Here is a 20,109-nt window from a genome sequence, read left to right as displayed (position 1 = left end):
CAACACTCAATATTTGATACTCAGTGAATGTTTTTGAAATAAACACAATTTTTATTGTTAATCTTTCTGAATAAACTAGTATATATCTTTTTACACAAAATCTATCAATAAGAGATTGATTGGTTAAAGAAAAAAAGCAAAGCAAAATGAAACAAGTTGAGAGAATCCAGGCTTTATCAATATAAGTAATAATTTTTTAGAATGGTGATTTGATTTCACCATTTCAATTCAGCAGAGCCTGTATATATATATATACATATATATATATATATATATGTATATGTATATATATTACAATGATCTGTATTTCCTATTGCTAGACGGATGAAAGTGAATCCATATAAACCATACCAACGCCGTTATGTGTAACTGGTGGTAAAACTTTATTATTCAAGTTTAGATGTAACAGACATCTTTGCTGCCTGAAGATTGTTTGCATAAGAAATACACCAAGAACATGTTTGTGAGTAGAAATGAACATGCACTATGAAAACAAAATAAAATAAAACAAAAAAATTTCATGTGTTGTAAGAACAGAACTATTATAGCCAACATTCTAATATTCAAATCAGGACTACAACTTGAATTCTTTTTCTTAGCAACATGAAATCATTCCATATGAAAGACATTTTCTGCTGGTGAATATTGCTGTAAGTTAATTTTACATTGGCATTTTGAGATGTTCCCCCCACATGCCTCCCCCGAAATTTTCCATGTGGTTGTCAAATAGTCCACCCTAAGGAATTTGGCATTTATTGTTGTGATATTTGCCTTATTGGTAGCCATTAAGAAACTATGGTTTTATCAGCCTAGTAACAGTTTTGCGTCTTCATAGTCAACACTATTGGCTGTCTAGTTGATATTTACAGCTCATCTTTAAGAAAAATGACCCCAACCTTTCCTGGCCTTTGGGAACTGACAGTTTAAATAACCCCCTTGGCCACATAATAATACTTGGCACTTCTATGGTGCCTTTCAACCAAGGATCTCAAAGTGCTTTACAAACAAGTACTACATTACCATTATTACTATTAATAATATTAATATATTTTTCAATTTTACAGCTGAGGAACCTGAGGCACAAAAGGAAAAAGTGATATGCTGCAGTTCATATGTTAAAAAAACAAAACAAAACAAAACAAAAAAAAACAACCAGGGAAAAACCAGAATTCAGTTTTGGTCCAGAAGGACCATTTTCTCTGATAAAAGCTAAACATTATTTCCACGGTAAAGTTATTCCTGCTTTTCTCTGGTGTAGGACAGAGTGAGGCTTACAGCTCTCCCTTTCAAGAGAACACATGATCGTGCATTATGTAGTTTCTCACATGTGGATTACTCTTGAATTTCACATTTTCTTCATCCCTGACTTGACATACTTCTGCCCTAGCATATTGCAGAAGTTCTAATTACTGCAATTAACTAGGATGCTTTCTAAGCAACTGCACCACAACATGTGAGTCCACTGTCTATGAAACAGTATTGAAAAAACAAAAGGAAGTGCTCTGCAAAGAAGCCATCCCTCTGTTCTTGGCCAAGTCTTTCTTTGGGAAAATAACACTGCCTTCCAAAGTCCCGATGGGCGTCCTTCTATCTTCTTCTCATTTGCAGTTGCCTGCTGATAGAATTCCACCTAACAGTACCTACCTTTGGTTAGAATATTTAGTTTGATACTCAGGTTGCATTTCAATTCCTCAATTTTCTCTTGTGCCTTGGACAGTCAGCAAGATTTCACCTTACTGGCTCACCAAAGATGCCTTGATTTTTTTTTTTTTTTCTTTTTTTTTTTGCCATGGCTGTCAACCCAAAGACAGTAGCTAAAGTTGAGCTCCTCTCAACTTAAGGCAAAAGGCTGGCATACAGCACAGAAGCAGACCACCAGTTTCTTTACTCCACATTTCCACCACTGGATGGCAGATATTCCCCCTCTAGAAATGCATTAATTTTATTTACTAAACAGGCAGCAGTTGACAGGTCGCAAGACCGGTCACTTTGTGATGTTTTGCAGCCACAGAGCAGGAGGCTAATAATTATTTTAATAGCCATACTGAGACTCTTCAGTTTATTAAGAAAAATGTATGTCCTCAGGCATTTTAAAATATATATACATTTAATATTTTTGGAGCTGTATTTGCATTGGATCGTAATAGATTATGTGCACATGTGCAATTATAAACATAATGTGCTACCACAGGCTTCAACAAAGAGCTGTTAAAGAGACTTTTTTCCCTTCTCATTAATATTACCTTAGAAAAGAATCCCCATGCTTGTTTTCTAAAAATCTACCTTTACTAAAACAGAACAGTTTAGAACAGAACATCACTATCTTAAAAGTTGATTAAAAAAAACTCAATATGTCATGTAGAGAGAATTGGGCATACTCTTTTCCTTTTGAACTACAGAGTTATCACTTAGAGCTCTGACCTTTTCTCATATACTTGGAGTCATGTAGTGTCTCTCTCAATCCACAGCATTCTGAGGTGGGTTGGCTCTTTATTACTTTTCTGTCCCAAACAACAGAATGAATACAGAGGTGAGTGATGAGAGAAAGAGTGAGACTAGGAAGAGTGAGAACGCATGAGCTGGTCCTGGTCTAAAATTTGATCCAAAGCTCAATTTAGAACATACACAAATTTTCAGTTTTCAAATGGCATACAATTTTAGCTGGCACATCGTTTTCATCACAGGGGAAGCCTTTTCCAAGAGAGAAAATTCCTAAATCATCATGAAATTCCTCATTAAAAAAAGGTTCCGTACCATAATAGCTTGTTTAAAATCACAATTTAAGATAAAATAATTCAGAAATCTTAAATTAAAAAAATAAATTTTATACTATATCTTGAGAGATGGAATAAAGGCTTTAATGAGTCAAAAAAATAAGGAGTGTTTAGTGTTATAATAAATTTTTGTATCTTTTAGAAAAGCCCAACCTCTTCTCCACCAAAATATGTATAATAATGAAAGTAAAAATGAAAATAAAATTATCAATAATAAAGAAGTATGGAATAAGATCTATCGTGTCAATGCTATCCAAAAAATTCTACTAAAAAGTAGACTGACCATAAATATTCCAAGAATAGTGATATGTATTTTCCAATGCTAGTTATTACTACTATGTCTGTCTGAGAAAAAAAATTGAATGAAAATAAAAGGCATACATGCCAAAATAAAGAACCTATTTGTGTCCGACACACTAGAGAAATTGCTTAATGAGTAGTTTTGCCCAAAAAGTAATACTTGCCATATTGCCCAAGTTAACCAAACTTCTGGTGTTTTGCTGATTTAACCAGTCCACATAGATAATGTTGCTGAAAGATTGCCATGATGCATTTTGTTATTCTTTTTACTAAGAAAATTAAATATTGTTGTTTGGGGAATCTCCTCTCTTTTTTAGATCTTAATTGTCACCTCTCAAGTCTGGCTATATATTTTGAGATGTATCCATCAAAATTCCTAAGGAAGATAAATTACATCACATAATTTGAATGTCAAAGCTCCTCATTCCACTTCTTTATTTCAGTTTATGTGAATATTAGAGCTACGCGACAGGTGAGATCAGAATAAGGCCCATTAACAATGAAACTGAAGCAGAGGACTTAGTCCTGATTTCTGTCTCTTGCTTTCTCTTTTCTCTTTTTTTAATATGCAAACAAAAAATGCAAGAATGAAAATGACAACACAACATCAGAAAGACATTTTTTTAAACTTCATTCGCTACAACAGTCACGAACTGGTTGAACTCTACCTGCCATCCAACTTTAAGAAACGAAGACCCGGCACTGTGAAAAAGAAACAAAACCCAAACAAAACAAAACGATACAAAGCAACTGCGAATTAATGTAAAAATGGAGTGCAAATGCAACTACAGAATGCAATAAAAACATCAGCGTTGCAGATTCCAGCAACACTTATCAAAATAATTTCTGAAATGTTTCATATGAAACATAGACAAAGCAATAAAAAGAGGATATATGTTTATCATCTTAAGCATAACAATGTGAGTTAAGAGCTTAAAAATTAAAAAAAACAAAAGTACTTGGAATGAATAGTGCTACCCTTTTTTTCCTAAGTAGGCATAAAAATATTTTCATTTCCTTCTTGTTTTCCATACCATTATAGCAAGAACTTTCATTTGTTTCATGTTACCGTTTACAACTTTAATGCACACACACACACACAAAAGGATATCTACTGCAATAGAAATAGTTGCTTCATTACCTTGTTTGCTACATTTGCAAATGTAAACAGCTAGGCAGAGCCAGAACTGACTCTAATGCATGATGGAATATCTTTGTTGCATACGTACACTGTAGAAAATAATTATTCAATATGTCAGGCACCATTATTTGAAATGTAATACATTAATATTTACTAGAAAAATAAGTTTTTTTTTTCCTATTTGTTCTCCCAACTTCTTTAATGAAATAAGTTAATCTGACAGTGCATCCAGTAGCTTGTAATATCTTCTACATCTCCGTGGCAAAAAATAAACTACTGGCTGGGACAATATAATGCAAATTATTAAAGTCAGTCCTTGTACATACATCCTTGTAGCAAGCATTGAGGCTCGACTAACAGCACCTTTAACCAATTATTTAATGTTCAGTTATTTAGCCCTATTTCCCTGAGCAGTTATGCTGAGGAGCTTTCCCTTCATGGATAGTTTTTACAAAGCCTTAAGTATTAAAAGTTCTATGAGGACATAATTCTAAGAATCCTATTTAATGCTACTTAACTAAATCTGTATACATGTAATGAAGGGATTGACTAGTACATATACCAACTGTCAGTCTGTGGTAACGTAACCTTAGACGCTGCCTGACCACAAAGTTTGGAAATTATATTTAACCAAAAGAAAATAAATAAATACAGCAGGTTACCTTATGAAGAAATGCCATGTGTTCTAAACAAATTAAACCCATGGTCTGACATGTGTATCCATCTATGCTTTTGAATTGAGGGGATTCCTTTAGTTATAATGTGCCAAGTGAGATTAGTAACCAACAAGAGGCTTAGAAAAGCAAATCCATACTGGCTCATCACACACAAGAAAGAAATACCTGGCTAAAATGAAATTACTACGGAAGCATCGAGGACATTGTTTTTTAAAATGGGTACGTGTGGACAAAATGAAATCTAAACCGCAAACAAAAGGACTACTGAGTATTTGAACATCTAAAGGACAAAAATATCAGAGAGGGTGTGCATGTGTATGTACAGGCAGGGCTGGCTAAAAACAGCGTGCCACCATCTGTCATGTTTCTTGCTGCACTCTAACCAAGCCTAACCACAGCTCGCATTTCTAGGTCAAAATCTGAAACATGGCCAATGAGAGAAGACTAAATTGAGAGGACGTCATTTTTCTTTCATTGCCCTGGATCTTCAATTTCTCCTCCTCTGCCTAGGGTTTCATGATACTTATAAATTTAGGCAACAATTTGTGGGTTTTGGAACAAATGGTCCAATGGCCAGTCCAATACTGCTTTAGTATAATAATATGGAAACCCTTTCAAATTCCAGACAGTTTTGGTCTCTTTCTTTATAAATACATTAATTCTAGTCTGGTGATATCTCTTATGGATTATTTCCCCAGTACATATTAGCCAAGATGGTTTTGACTTAACAGGTTTTAAAAAGTGATTGTTTACCATCTTCCATTCTTTCTCATTGACCATTTATCTTACTTTTTAATCTTGGTAACCTACTCATCAAAAGAAAGAATAATAAAAGAAGGGAATTTCATGTTGGATAAGGCAGGCTCTATGAAGTATTTTTTTAATAGGTCTTCATAAGACATTACAAGCTATTGAATTCCCATCAAGAAAACCTATTTCTATTTAATTGTGCTAAGTGCTAAGGTTTTACTCTTTAGGTTTTCCATTTTTTTCCACTTGTGCATTGTTCCTATGCAGGCCCCTCTGGATATGTGTTGTGAAGTCATATTTGTCCGTGCAAAGATGCTGGCATATGCTGCACTGGAAAGGTCCACTGTCACCATGGCAACTCATATGCAAAGCATACATCACTTCATCCAGAAAGACAATGCCACAGTGCACACATTTTGTTGAAAGTTCATCTTGAGTACTTCTATCAACTTTCTCTGTTTTTACTACATTCAAGGGACCTTCATTTTTTACATTTGGTGGTGCCTTCGTTTTCTCCTTGGAGGCACCGTTTGCAGTTGGCCCAGGTCTGGAATGCTTGATCGCCAAATCTAGAGGAATGTCATTGTCTGATCCAACAGCTGAAAAATGAGGAGGCAGATTGAAGGTGGGATAAGGCACATAGTTTTGGCAAGGATTTGGTAGGCCAGGCACGTGACTCAAGTAGTGCGGATTCCCAGGAACGGAGAGCTTATATTTACTCCAGAACCGCAGCCAATCAGCTTCACTCTGGAAGTCATTATGTACAAAGGGAAGTCCAAAAAGTGGGTACTGGTACTTTTCAATAGGGCTGCCTGGTGGTGAATAATTTGGGTGTTTCGCAGGTCTCATGTACTTTTCTATAGGACTGCCTCTCTCAGAACTTCCTTTCCCTTCAGATACGGATGAACTATTTCCTGGATCTCCAGTACTTTCCTGAGGACTTTTTATCTGAATGTGCAAAGGTTGCATCCTTTTGTGAATATCCAGAGTTTGGCTGACCAGGACTGGCTGCTGAGCAGAATGGCTTTTAGTCAATGAACCCTGGGCTTCGTATTTACTTAGGCTGGGGAGCGGAATTTCTCTCTGGTGACTTTCAGTTAGATGATCTTCTGACCTCCTCTCTAACGGGCTTCCATTGACTTGCTCCTCACTGCTGCCCCTCTGCTGTTTGTTGAGCTGCTCAGCCTGAAGTGCCTCTGGGTTAAGGCGCTTTCTTGTTCTCCTCCTAATAATCTGCTCACCGTTGTTTTGTTTAATGATGTTTAAAGGCCTGGGAGTCTGCAGAGAACACATACAATACATAAAAGGAAAACATTAAAAAATACATTAAAATGCATTAAAAATTCCTCACAAATATAAACCATGCTTAAGTTCAAAGCAGGGATAGGCCTTCTGCTGTAGATTTACTAAATCTCCTCCTTTTGCCCTAAGCAGGATCAGAGGAAGTAACCAAAGTGCACTATTTTACCCTAATTAAATCATGTCCATCTTTGCAGGGGAGACTGAAAACTTTAATCTACTTGAAAATAGCCTTTCCAAATGCAACAGATTTTGAGATTGCATCATTTAGTGATGAAACTGTGTAGAAAGTTACTTGAAGTGATGTGATTTTTCTGAAATTTTTTTTCAATTTTTGAGTTGTGTACTAAAATGCCAGCATACAAGAGTAACACAGGCGATACATATTGATAACAGTGGAAAAATTACACATTGCTATAGACAGAATAAGTTTATATGTTGAAGCCCTAAACCACAGTGTGACTGTATCTGGAGACAGGGTCCTTAGTAGGAAATTAAAGTTAAATGAGGTTGTAAGGGTGGGGCCCTAACCCAATGGGACTGTGGCCTTATGAGAAGAGGAAGAGAAACAGATCTCTCTCCACTGTGTGAGAGCACAGATAGAAGGTGGCTTAGTAAGGAAGAGAGCCCTCCTGAGAATCCAACTTTGCTGGAACCCGATCTCCAATTTCTAGCTTTCACAATGTGAAAACATAAATTTTGGCTGTTTAAGGCCACCCAGTTTATGGTATTTTGTTATGGCAACCTAAGCAACTAATACATGCATGCTTCTAAATAATTGCAAATGTGGATATAAAATATTAATATCAGAGCATAAATAATCAAAGATAAACTGACAGAATTGTGCAGAAATATATCAGGTCATCAGAGCAATATAGAGGGATTTTTTTTTATTCTCACTTCTACTTCTCTCCCTTTAATAATATATTTGTGATGAAAGATTTTACTTAATAGGTGAAGCATTAGTTTTGTGTTGAAAATCTAAATTCATGTGTAGCTTTGGTTTAACTATCTGATCTGTCACTCTACTCTTAAAGTAAGTGCTAACTTTCATTCAGCTTAAGTATTTTGTTTAGCTTAAACATTACATGATTGGTATTTATGGACATGTTCAACAGGTATTTATATAATATGACTTAAATCCATGGATAAGACTGTAATAAAAACTTTACTTGCAGTTGGAGCTCTTTGATGTATAAAATCAAAGGAATCAGTCTGATAAATTAATGCATATTTATAGGTTAAAAATTTAGGATAATCTTTAAATGAGCTAAAGTCTGATTTTCTAAAAGATTACTAAAATCAGAAAATAATTTCTACATAAAACATGACTATAAATATAAATTTATATAATTTGTAACTTTATAAATTATACATTATGTGTATATAACGTATAATTTTATAAATTATAAATTTTAAAAAAAAAAAAAAAAAAAATATAAACACATATTCATAAATATGTTATAATAATATATATAATTTTAAATAAAATAATAATATAAAATATAAATACAATTTGTAAATTATTCCTAGAAGTGATACACTTGAATGCAAGGGAGTACCTCTTATATCTTGAATGAGTACAACTATAAATCCTTTCTTGAACATTTCTGTTGTTACAAACGTACTTTGAAGTGAAGAAAGATAACACACTTGTTATTGACAATTCATTGTTAGTTTAAGAAAATGTAATGCAGCTTAGTTATGCCATGTGCATTTCTTTTGCTCAGATTTACAAAGGTTTACAAAGAGTTCATATTAGCATTATAAACATATGCATTATTTAATCTATACACTGTAAAGAAACCTGAAATTTGCATAAATTCCTTTTTTAAACAATCATAACTTTTGTGTCAGTTTTGACATGAAATGTGAACATAACCTTTATGTATTTCAATGTATGGTTTTTTAAAAAACCTCAAAACTAAAAACATCTTACCTCTGGACAGATGAATGTTAAAATAATTTTTAGAAAATAGTTTAGCTCATATCACAGTGGTTAAATTACCATAATCTGGCAGAGTAGTATTTTAATTTACTTTTGGCCTATGATTGGCCAGAGTTCAATTAAAATCATTAATGTCAGTTCCCATTAAATAGAAGCTTATTGCTATGCTTAAATGATGAAGGTTAAAAAAAAATAAGTTGGTATGTGGTGGGGACAGAATCTTTCTACTTGCTACATGCTAATAACTAAGGTTTTTACAGGTTGCTGCCAATTAGTATTGTTAGCAGCATGGATTTTTTAAAGAGTGCTTCCAATAGTCCATATATGAGAACGTTTTGTCTAAAATTGTATTCCCTGTAGCCATAATGTATTCACTGGCTTGTGCTAAGAGCTATGGTAAAATGCCAAACAAAATGAAAAAGGCACAGGGAAATAAATTTCTGTTTACGAAGTGGGGGATTCCTATTTTAAAGTCAGCTCTTGTCAGCAGATGAACTTTCTAAACTAAAAAAAAAAATCCTTCAGTAAGTCAAATCCATATTCAGATGGAGGATTTGTGAGTTTTAATTTTATTACAGAATTCTAACTAAAATTTGAGGAAAAGTAATTCAAAGGACCTCCGTGAGCCAAAGCCAGCTGGAGATCTTAAAAGACAAAGTATCTTTGCACCTTACTCTACTCTGGTGTGTGTGCTATTCAGAACTTCAGATACCTTATTGAAATACCCACTGAAGGCACTGTGGAGATTCATGTGATATTCTCTGATCCTAGTTCAGCTCAGAACTGTCCTTCCGAATGTGTCCCTCCAGCCCCTAAAGCGGATAAGATAACACTTGCGAATTCCAAAGGTAAACTAGAAAATACTAATTCTTCCCCTGCCTTTTATTTTATACTGAACATGAAAGCGTCCTTTTCATTTTAAAACGTTTTGCATATTTCTGAAACTTCTAAAATTTTCTCCTTTTTACCTAAAATAATTTCACTGAATTCTGATAACCATTAATTCAACTATCTGCTGTGAAGTTCCCAGAAATCAATCATTTTCCTCTTTTATATCAAAAGAAGCATAATGCATTACTAATGACCTCAAACCTATCTCCCCATCACATCTAAGCCACTTTCACCATAAATCACACATGCACTCAAAGTGACTGTATTAAACAACCCTGCAGGGGTAGGCACTGCAAGCCAGGGAATGGGACTTATCACACCACAGACCAGGCCAACACTGCTTTATAAAGCTTTTCCTGAAAGAGTGGAACAAGTTCTTACCGAGTGAAGCTTCTGGTAGAGGCCACACGCATTGCATACATATCCGCCATTTGCATTCTTTCGCCAGAGAGAGGTCTTTGTGGTCAGGCAATTGGCACAAAAAACACCGGAGCCTCTACGCCTCTGAAACAGGGGAAAAAACCCAAGGTCAGAGGTGAGTCACATGATCAGTGGAGTTAGACCAAATCAACCCAGGAGTTTTGTCTTTAAACTAGCAACAATGACAGTATAAAACCACACTGCCCATAATGAGGTCAGGTTCAATTGTGTTTAATAGGCACCACTGATTTTCATTATAATTAACCCTACAGTGATGGATGAGGTGTGTGGAACACCAAAGGCTTTTCACAGAAACAGCTTTAACTTTTTGAACTTTGGGTTTTATGGCTTTAATGATGGCTCCTAAATGCGGAACCCTAAAATACACCTTTTAAAAGTGTCAAAACACAAGTCAAAACGACAGAACATGGCAATATGTTTAATACACTTTGGAAAGGAGGAGCACATGCCACCTGAGCTTTAAAATATAGTCAAGTTTGGAATAAATGTAAACCATTTAAAATCAAACTTGATTTGTGTGTTTTTGTATGTCATTCATGTAACGTAAGTATTAAGAGAATATAAGACACTCAATTCTGGTCTTTCGTTTGCAATTGTAAAATCTGAAAGATTCCTCTATTCCTCAAACATGAGAGGGTTTGGAGAAACTTCAGCCAATTAAAAGTACAGTATTACTAATGAGAACCCTTATGAGGTACCTACTTAAGTCAGGCAACACAGACCCTTCAATGGCTATTTATTTACTTTATTTGACTTAGACTTGGAAATCACAAGGGTTTCCAAATACAAATTGATTCTAGTGGCCTGAGTTTTGTAATCAACAGGTTCAAAATACCTAAGAATATTTAAAACTAGATAATTAGTATTGCTTGTTCCATTCTTGCTATCAAGTAATGATTCCATTAAACTTCTCACTTAAACAAAAGTCAGGCTGTGTTTGTAGGCACAAATACTAACAGGCAGGAAATGGAATTCTCTTGCTGAAAAAAAAAAAGAAAAAAAAAAAAAAAGAAAGACAGCCTGAATTGTAGTTCGGCTCTCCTTTCTCTAGGAAGCAAAGCCTTTAATGATAAAATATGCATGTTAGATAAGGAGTGGAAAAAGTCTTGCTGGAACCTAATTTTATTAGAAATTAAATATTACATGTGCTATAAGTCAAAATTTCAGGGATTCATAAAATTTAGGCAATTTATTTAACTCAAGTCCATACTGTAGAAGAGTGGTATCCCTGCCAAGAAAATACAATGGTTATAATTGTACTCTGATACATTTCAAATGGAAAGCTTTCTGCAGACATAATTTTGGCTTCAAGACTGGAACACTTTCTTGGCATTGAAAGGGCATTTGATTCATCGGGTGTTTCACAATGTATCACTAAAAAGACCTGGTGAGCAGCCAGTTCCCTATAGGGTAATTTTTCCATCCAGATGCAAGTGCTATCAGAGGCCCTCGTCAGCTAAACTAATTATGATCTTGCAATTGCTGATGCCTGCTCACTCTAACATTCGACATCCTCCATTAATCATCAATACAAGGAAAATGAATGAAACGTAAAGAAATGAGGGCTGGTAAACTGCACAGCCATAAAAATCTGAAATGAGAGCAATAACTTAACAAGATTAGGGGAATGTTTTTAGTGAGCACAAAGTCAGGCTAACAATTGCCCTTTTAAACCAAGAACACGATTTCATTAGTGTAGCAGGTTGTGCTACTTTAGGTGATGTAATAAAAACTAGATTTTCAAAGATAATCTCTGGCTCCTCTTTTTCTCCTTCCCCCCACCCAACTCTGGACCAGGAATGTATCATGAGTTTCTAAGTCTCAATAACAGCAATAACAAATGTTGGGTGTCAGTCTGCAAGTCCCAATGAGGGCCTACTGCAAAAGTGGACTGCTGCTTCCCCCAAAATCAATGAAATATTAGAAGTTGTGTTTATCAAACATTTTGGGGATGCCCTTTATGCAAAGTAAACTGGGAGCCTAGTTAGGTTATAACTGTGAAACTTTCCTGGGGCTATCCTGTCATTTTCCTAGATCTAAATAACATGTTTGCAAATAAACACCAACTTGATACACACAAGGGCAATGTAAATGTCCATTGGGAAACTAACCCACATATATGGCTGCGGCTCAAATGTGAATGTGTAACCATTCACTCCAGCCTGCTTTTCTTTCCTTACGCCCTGGGTGCTTGACACACCATGCCAAAGTGGGTGTAATCCTGATTTCAGTGAGTGTTTCAACCCTTGCACAAGTTGGTGCTTAATTCTCTTGCAAAGAAAATGCCTTTCATTAGATAGAGGGAAAATCCCGAAATTACAGCACTGGTTTCCAAAAGCACAGCTTGCTTTAAAAGCAGCACTTAGATTCCAATATAGTTTGCTATATTTTAGGTAAACCATATCACATTTTAAATATATCAGGAGTACTTTGAATACACTTATTCAGAGTCAGTAGAGCTTGGAGGTTAATAATCAGATTTAGGTGTCAGAACACTCGTATTCAAAACCTGTCTCTGCCATTTGCCAGGCACAACACTAGGCAAGTCACTTAACCTTTCAATGCTTAAAGTTCTCCGATCTTTACAGTGTTAGCTACTGTGATTCTTTTTTTTTTTTTTTGAGGCAGAGTCTCACTCTGTCACCCAGGCTAAAGTGCCATGGCGTGATCTTGGCTCACTGCAAACTCCAACTCCCGGGTTCAAGCAATTCTCCTGCCTCAGCCTCCCGAGTAGCTGGGATTACAGGCATGCACCACCACGCCCAGCTAATTTTGTATTTTTTAGTAGAGATGGGGTTTCTCCATGTTGGTCAGACTGGTCTTAAACTCCCAATCTCAGGTGATCTGCCCACCTGGGCCTCCCAAAGTGCTGGGATTAGAGGCGTGAGCCACTACGCCCGGCTACTGTGATTCTTGTGTGGATTAACAGATGCAATTAAAACAGTGCTAGGGATGTAGTAAGTGCTCAACTCCTATTTGTCAAGAGAATTCAATTATTATTTCTTTTGTATGAGAAAAATATGTTGTTAGTTTTCTTTTTAGCCCTTGAATCTTGTAATTTAATATTTGAGAGATGCTTAAAACATAAGGTTGGATATTGTTAAATGTGTTTCTTTCATACCAATCTTATCAAATATGAGAATGGAAAGTTGAGTCAGAGTGAAATATCTAGGTGTTTGCACCTAGAATTCAATAGGAGCAAGCTTGCATGGGGGTGGAGAGTGGGAGGTAGGTGAGAAATTCTTTCACACACGAAGTTACCTCCCATCTAAACATATTTAGTACTTTGGTAAGCCTAGTAGAACCTTATTTTTGGTGCAATGAAAATTTCTGGAAGCAGCAGAGAAGGTGGGAGAAGTAGGGAGTGAGTGTCCTGAGCTGTGTCACTGCGGAACCACATCTTTCTAAAACACCATACAGATGCGAGTCCTGACCTGGTCACACGGTGTACAGTGTAACCTGGCAGGACACAGTAAGGGATTTCCTTTGAAGTTATCAACATCCTTAGCCCAATCAAGGACAGGGAAGCAGCCTGTTACCAAAGGAATGCAGAGTAGAAGCCTTCTGAGCTCTATTTTCAAAAACAAAACTTGGCTTTAACTTAAAGAAAAAGAAAAGCACTAACGACCTTATTTCATTCATACTTTATCCTGCATGGCAGTTTTAAAATACTTTGTCACTCTCCTTTGCAGTAAGCCTATTAAGGACAGAAATCCCGTTTCCTAATCATCATTGAGTATTGTAAGGAATAAGCACCTAGGACAGTGCTCTGTTAGGCTAAATATTAAGAAAGTTGAAAATAATCCTGCCTGCTATTATTTCTATCGTTATTTTTTGAAAAAAAAATATTTTAGGAAAAAAAGTAGTGTTTTTTTTTTTTTTTTTTTTTAGTTCCTTTTAAAATGTCTTCCATTTAGGCGTGACAAATTTAAATTCTGGAGTTGGGACCAGAGACGGCTGATGATGTGAAAATCACAAGCAAAGAGAATTCATTGTCCACATCTTACTTTCACACTTCTTTTTTTTTTTTTTTTGTTGAGTGTCGGAGTGTTGCTCTGTTGCCCAGGCTGGAGGGCAGTGACGCGATCTCGGCTCACTATCACCTCCGCCTCCTGGATTCAAGTGATTCTCCTGCCTCAGCCTCCCATAGCTCGGATTACAGACACCCGCCACCATGCCTGGCTAATTTTTTATTTTTAGTAGGGTCAGGTTTCACCATGTTGGCCAGGCTGGTCTCCAACTCCTGACCTCAGGTGATCCACCCACCTCTGCTTCTCAAAGTGCTGGGATTACAGGCGTGAGCCACCACACCCAGCCCCACATGTATTTTTGAGAAGGAGCTGATGCCAGGTACTTGCTAGGTGCTGGGGGTAGCTCTCTTTTATCTATATCATTATAGTTACAAATTGTTGATGGTTCTATCTGTGTCTGTTTATGTTTAAATAATAAATTTCTCCTTTTCCCACAAGCTGTCTTAAGAGATAATAATTTGTACCTCCATCACCTTGTGCGTGAGAGGGAAGAATTACGGGTCATATGGATAAGCTCAGTGCTGGGAGGGAAAACGGGTAGGAATAAGTAGCTAGCTGATAACACCAATTGGCATTCTTGAGGGGCATATATAGCACAAATCATACTCTCCTCTCAGACTGAGGGAAGACTGCCCACTCACACATGTAAAGTCACAAAGAGTAGTGGCAATCTCTGCCCCTAAACTGCTCTAAGTTCACCTTCCACATCTACGTGGCTTCAACGGAGGGCAAGAGTGAAGGAGGATTGACTGAAAACCCAAATCTACATCAGTCAGCTCAACTCAAAATTTCTACAGAAAAAATTCTGGAATCAACAGTTCGAGAAAATGATTGTTTGCTTTTCTTTTAATGCTTTGACCAGTAAAATTTAGGTTGCATTTGTGTTGTCTCCAGGCCATTTCCGTTGGCTGGTAATTTCCTTTGTGAAAAAGGATGAATAATGGTACAAACAGTTAACTGCAAGGAGTTTCGAAGCCAGTGATTGCCTGGCAAATGCTTTTCAGTGATAATTGGCATGTCTTTTGAGCCCCTGATCCCTTTCGGTATTTCAAATATTATAGCCACAATACTGATTTTCACAACAGTAATGTAGGTGATGGATCTGAACAATCATCAAATAGAAATAGAAAATGACCTACCTATCTTTTAATATGAATACACTTTAAATCCAATGTAATTTTTTTCCTCCCCTTTAGAGTAAACCAGTAAGTATAATGACTAAATATTTAAAACAAACAAAACACAACACCTTTTTGTCTTTAGGTTCATGGCTAACACCAACATGAGGGTTACAATAGTTGAAATTTTCTCTAAGTTTCCAATTCAAGTTTTGCTTTTGGGAGACTTAAATCTTTAGTCAGCTATATATCATTGATAAATAGCTGAGCCTTGGCATACATGTTAGGAAACCCAGATATGACTTAAGACGTTTTTTATTAAATTTTAAATTGGTTCAGCTGTTTCTATTCCTGATTTTATTTTATTATTTGAAGACCAGCCAAATATAAAATTTTAAGGTTTCCAAATCTCCAAATTTTGAAAAAGAACTGATTTCATCTGAAGTAAATTTGATTGAATGATTTATTAAAGTGGCTTAACATTTACAGACATGGATATTCATCTTCAAGATAATAAAGTTTCCATTGGTGAAGGAATTTGTGAAGAAATGATCTTTTACAATAATTTTCTATGAATAAGAACCATACTGAAACCATGTAATTACATAACAAGCCTTGATAGGCCGAATATTTACTCACATTTTTTATGGTTTTATATCTTAGCCATTTTAAACCAAATTAATTTGAAATTTGATTCATATCATGTTAGTATGAATGTACCTCAAATATTTTAACTCTTTAAAATTTTCTGTGTTTATTTGATTATATCAAAAATTCTTTGCAATGTTCATGTTAGCGAAATGCATAGATGGTTATGATCAAAGCTTCTGGTATGATTTCACAGTAATACAATTTCAGTGATAAATTAATTCAATTAAGTTCTGGGAGTAATTATTGCATGTCCACCATGTGCCTGGCACTGTGCTACAAGCCAGGTCACAGCATAAGACAAACATGGTCAGTAATCTTGCAGATTTTCCAGTGGAATCTTCTAAAAACATACTAAGTATGGAGCTAAAGTAACACAAACAGAAATTGTTCATGAACATTGACAGTTGAAATCATGTGAATTACGTGGAAACTTTTCTGAAGATACCAAAGTATTTCCCATTCGTAAATCTCCTTTAAAGGCTAAAAGTTACCTAATAATCAGAGGGGTTACTTCCCGTGCTCCTTTGCAAAAATGTGTAATAGTTTAAGTCATTTCAGAAACAAATTAATACTTGCTTATTTTCTCATTAGTCATAATGTTCTATCAATCACATTGTTCTATTAGCTACCAATAGAGTTGACATGAGTATATGTGTTCATGACTGTCACATATGTAGGTGATATTCAGTAATTGTTGATATTCAATAATTCAGTAAGTGTTGAATATTATTTTAGTTCTTATCTCTATCATTCACCACTAGGAGACATCGAAGGCCATGTCCCTGCCCTCTTCCCCTCCAAAACAGAATTAACCAGCTGTTGACTACACACCAGTAGATCCTATGGAATATACTGAATTCAGGAGCTAAAACAACTTAAAAATAGATGATAGTTTGCAATAAACACCTTTAGATGAATAGCCAGACTCTTACGAGGAGCACAGGCTGGCCAACAATCGGACAAGAGCAGGGAAAGCACTCTGCCAACAGAAAGCAATAGTTTACCAATATCCTGGCCAACTTTTGTTTCAAATAAAATTGTGAAGAATCCTTTGAAATGGGCTGTACAGCATGTCTTTGCCTGCTTTAAAACAGTCCTCTTTGCCCTCAGATTTCTTGCCAAAAACCTGAAGGGACTCTATCAGGTTCAGCCAAGCACCCATCTTATAATCACCATAGAGCTTGGAAACAAAACCTGTTTACCCTGCTTATTAAATTCACTTCCTCAACACATCAGCAATGGTAATGGAGACCAGTGTAAACTAAACTAGCATCTCTGGCTAAGAGCAACAGAACAGTTTTTGTTCCAGGACATGAGGCAATACATACTCTAGTAATCATACCTTGCATTGAGATATGAATACATCTAAGACTTATCCCACTGACAACGTCGCCACATAGGGAGCTACCCAATATATCAGGTAATGCTACTGTGCTAAACACATTAGCTCCATCTCTTCTGAGATGTAACTGGTGATTCCAGGAATGACATAGCCTAAAATCACTATTTCCCTATGTAAATCCCACTCTTTATTCATACAGATTCTTTACATCTCAAGGTTTTAGAAATTTATCACACAGATATAAAACCTATTACACAGGTCTGAGGACCCCATCTCCCTTCTTTAACCCCATATTTGGTAACTAACCCCATATGTGGTAAAGGAGCAAACAAAACACCCTATGTCATAATGAAATTACATAATAGAATCAGAATTGGAAAACCCAGATTTTTGGAGTTCTTACCATGTTGTTTCTGTAATAATGTTCTGCCTTTACAGCAAGTATGCACTTGGACAGCTAAAAATATGGTTGAAAATTTATGTCTGCACTGTCTTTTTTCATTCCACGTGAAAGTCATTATTGTTAAAAGAACTACTCAAGTCTCTCAGTGCTTCTATTTTTGCCATCATGTATCTGTTTTCACCCTTCCTTCAGCTACAACAATGGTTGGAAAGTAGCTCTACAGGGACTTTCTTCTATGCCAGTGCCAAAATCTGACACTGGAAGGAAAAAATACAATAAAAGGCCTTTTGGAGGCACAGTTAAACAATTTTAGCACCTCTCAAACTTCAGTGTGTCAGCACAAGAGTTGATTCTTTTAATAAATCTGTTGCATATTTTATTTATATAATATATTTAATAAGCAGATTTATTCTGGGATAGGTTCACATTCTAAAATAAAATATCATAAAATATCAGTGATGAAGACCTTTCTAGAAAAGTCCTGAAGTCCAAAAGTCTCAGCTTCTAGGCATTTAATTAGAGAGTCAAATCCAGTTATTAATATTTCATGTATTACACCTTTCTAGGGCTGCCTTTATAATATATCATGACATTATAATTTATAATGTCATGATATATTTTTAAATTTATAATATATAATGGTTATTTTGAAAGAAACAGAAAGAAATCAATAATTCTCTTCATAGTACTTAACATAATAACTGGTTTATGAAGTGTTGCCACCCTTGAGGCAGCCATATACACTTCAGTCGTTCCTTGATGGTTTCTCACACTCTTGGGGATCATACAATCTTTTGGTGAAATTTATGACACTCCCCAGAAAAAACAAAGTGTAAAGTATTTTCCAAATAACTTTAACATGGTCAAAAGCATGTCCCTCACAAAATGTATCCAAAGATTTCCTGTGGATTTGAGTGCTGATGGAACCAGATCCCAAGATTAAGAACTCCTAACACATATTTATCCCAATTTAGATTTACAGTGAATTACTAGTTATTATTACTCTCCTTTTATTGATGAAGTATGAAACTGACAATAGTTCTTTGAATTATCCAGCATCAAAAAACACATTCTTGTCTCTAAGTCTAGGCAATAAGATAGGATCATATTCTAAAAAGCATTTTTGGCCAGGCGTGGTAGCTCATGCCTGTAATCCCAGTGCTTTGGGAGGCCAAGGTGGGAGGATTGCTTGAGGCTAGGAGCTTGAGATCAACCAAGGCAACACAGCAAGAACCTCTCTCTACAAAAAGTTAAAAAAAAATTAGTTGGTTTGGTGACATACATCTATAATCTGAGCTAATCTGGAGGCTGAGGCGGGAAGATGGCTTGAGCCCAGGGGTTCGAGACTATAGTGAGCTATAATCATGTCACTGTACTCCAGCCTGGGCAACAGAGTGAGATGCTGTCTCTAAAATAGATACATAGAAAATTAATTAAATAAAAAAGAATTTTTGAATCAATTATTTAATAGAATCCTCTTGTTTGACTACCTTTGTCCCTTTTTAAATAATCATCATTGTACATGTGTTTGTAGGATAACATACGATAGGACTAGTCTCATTATCTAATATCCTCACAATGATCCTAAGAGGTAAGTATTGTTATCATCATTATTATTATTCCCTTCACTTTATAGATGAGAAAACTGAGGCTTAGAAGCAATTTGCAATTGCTGAATAGTAGGGGTAAGATACAAACCTAGGTTGTCCTCACTTGAAAGCCACAATGAACCATGTTTCAGGCCTTATTACTAAAGAGGAGATTGGGGAATTTTTACCAAAAATATTTCAAAATATCCTGGCCTTAAAGAACCCTTATCTCTTCAAACCACCCAATAACAGCTGATTGAAATTATGCAAGTTTTGAGGTACCAGAAAGAAATGAGTCATCCTTCATCAGATATGGCAACGAGCTGTTTTGAGGTCGACACAGTCATAGCCAGAGGAACAGAGCACTTGGCTGATGGAGGGGCAGTGTTGGGGAAGGGGGAGGGATGCAGTACATGTGTTTTGATCCTGCTGTGTCAAAAAAAATAAAAAAAGTATGTGAAAGAGGCCGCTGCTTAAAAGCAGAAGTTGGTGACACCACTGACTTAGCCTCTCATAGCGCCTGCTACATGGGAGGTTAGCTGCAGATGAAAGTCTCTGTTTGCTTTTGCAGAAGACTTGGCTAGAGTTGGGGCAAGAAAAATGGTGCTGGGGTTTTGACATGCTCTGTAAACACACATGTTCAGGTAACAATTTACTAGATTTCTTTTATATATGTGTATGTTCCAAGGCAGAGACCTTTTGTGATATTTGGTATCATTTTTATTCAAGATAAATTACTGGCAATTCTGAGAGA

General features: G+C 35.9%; 1 protein-coding gene across 4 annotated transcripts in view; it reads right to left on the bottom strand.

Moving 5' to 3' along the window:
* Window positions 1-364: 364 nt before the first annotated feature.
* Window positions 365-20,109, bottom strand: part of TRPS1 (transcriptional repressor GATA binding 1) — a 262,329-nt gene continuing 242,584 nt past the window's right edge. For all 4 annotated transcript variants that reach the window (XM_017868850.1, XM_017868849.1, XM_017868851.1 and 1 more), the window contains exons 6-7: window positions 10,162-10,284; window positions 365-6,920 (exon numbers count right to left, since the gene is read on the bottom strand). In XM_017868850.1, the coding sequence (XP_017724339.1) occupies window positions 5,859-6,920; window positions 10,162-10,284 (1,185 nt within the window). In that variant the 3' untranslated portion in view covers window positions 365-5,858. The remainder of the gene's footprint in view (window positions 6,921-10,161; window positions 10,285-20,109) is intronic.

Source organism: Rhinopithecus bieti, unplaced genomic scaffold (genome assembly GCF_001698545.2).
Source record: "Rhinopithecus bieti isolate Rb0 unplaced genomic scaffold, ASM169854v2 scaffold_4480, whole genome shotgun sequence".
NCBI classification, from domain to species: Eukaryota; Metazoa; Chordata; class Mammalia; order Primates; family Cercopithecidae; genus Rhinopithecus; species Rhinopithecus bieti.
Note: the sequence above shows the minus strand (reverse complement) of the source record. Positions and strands in the feature narration are given on the sequence as shown.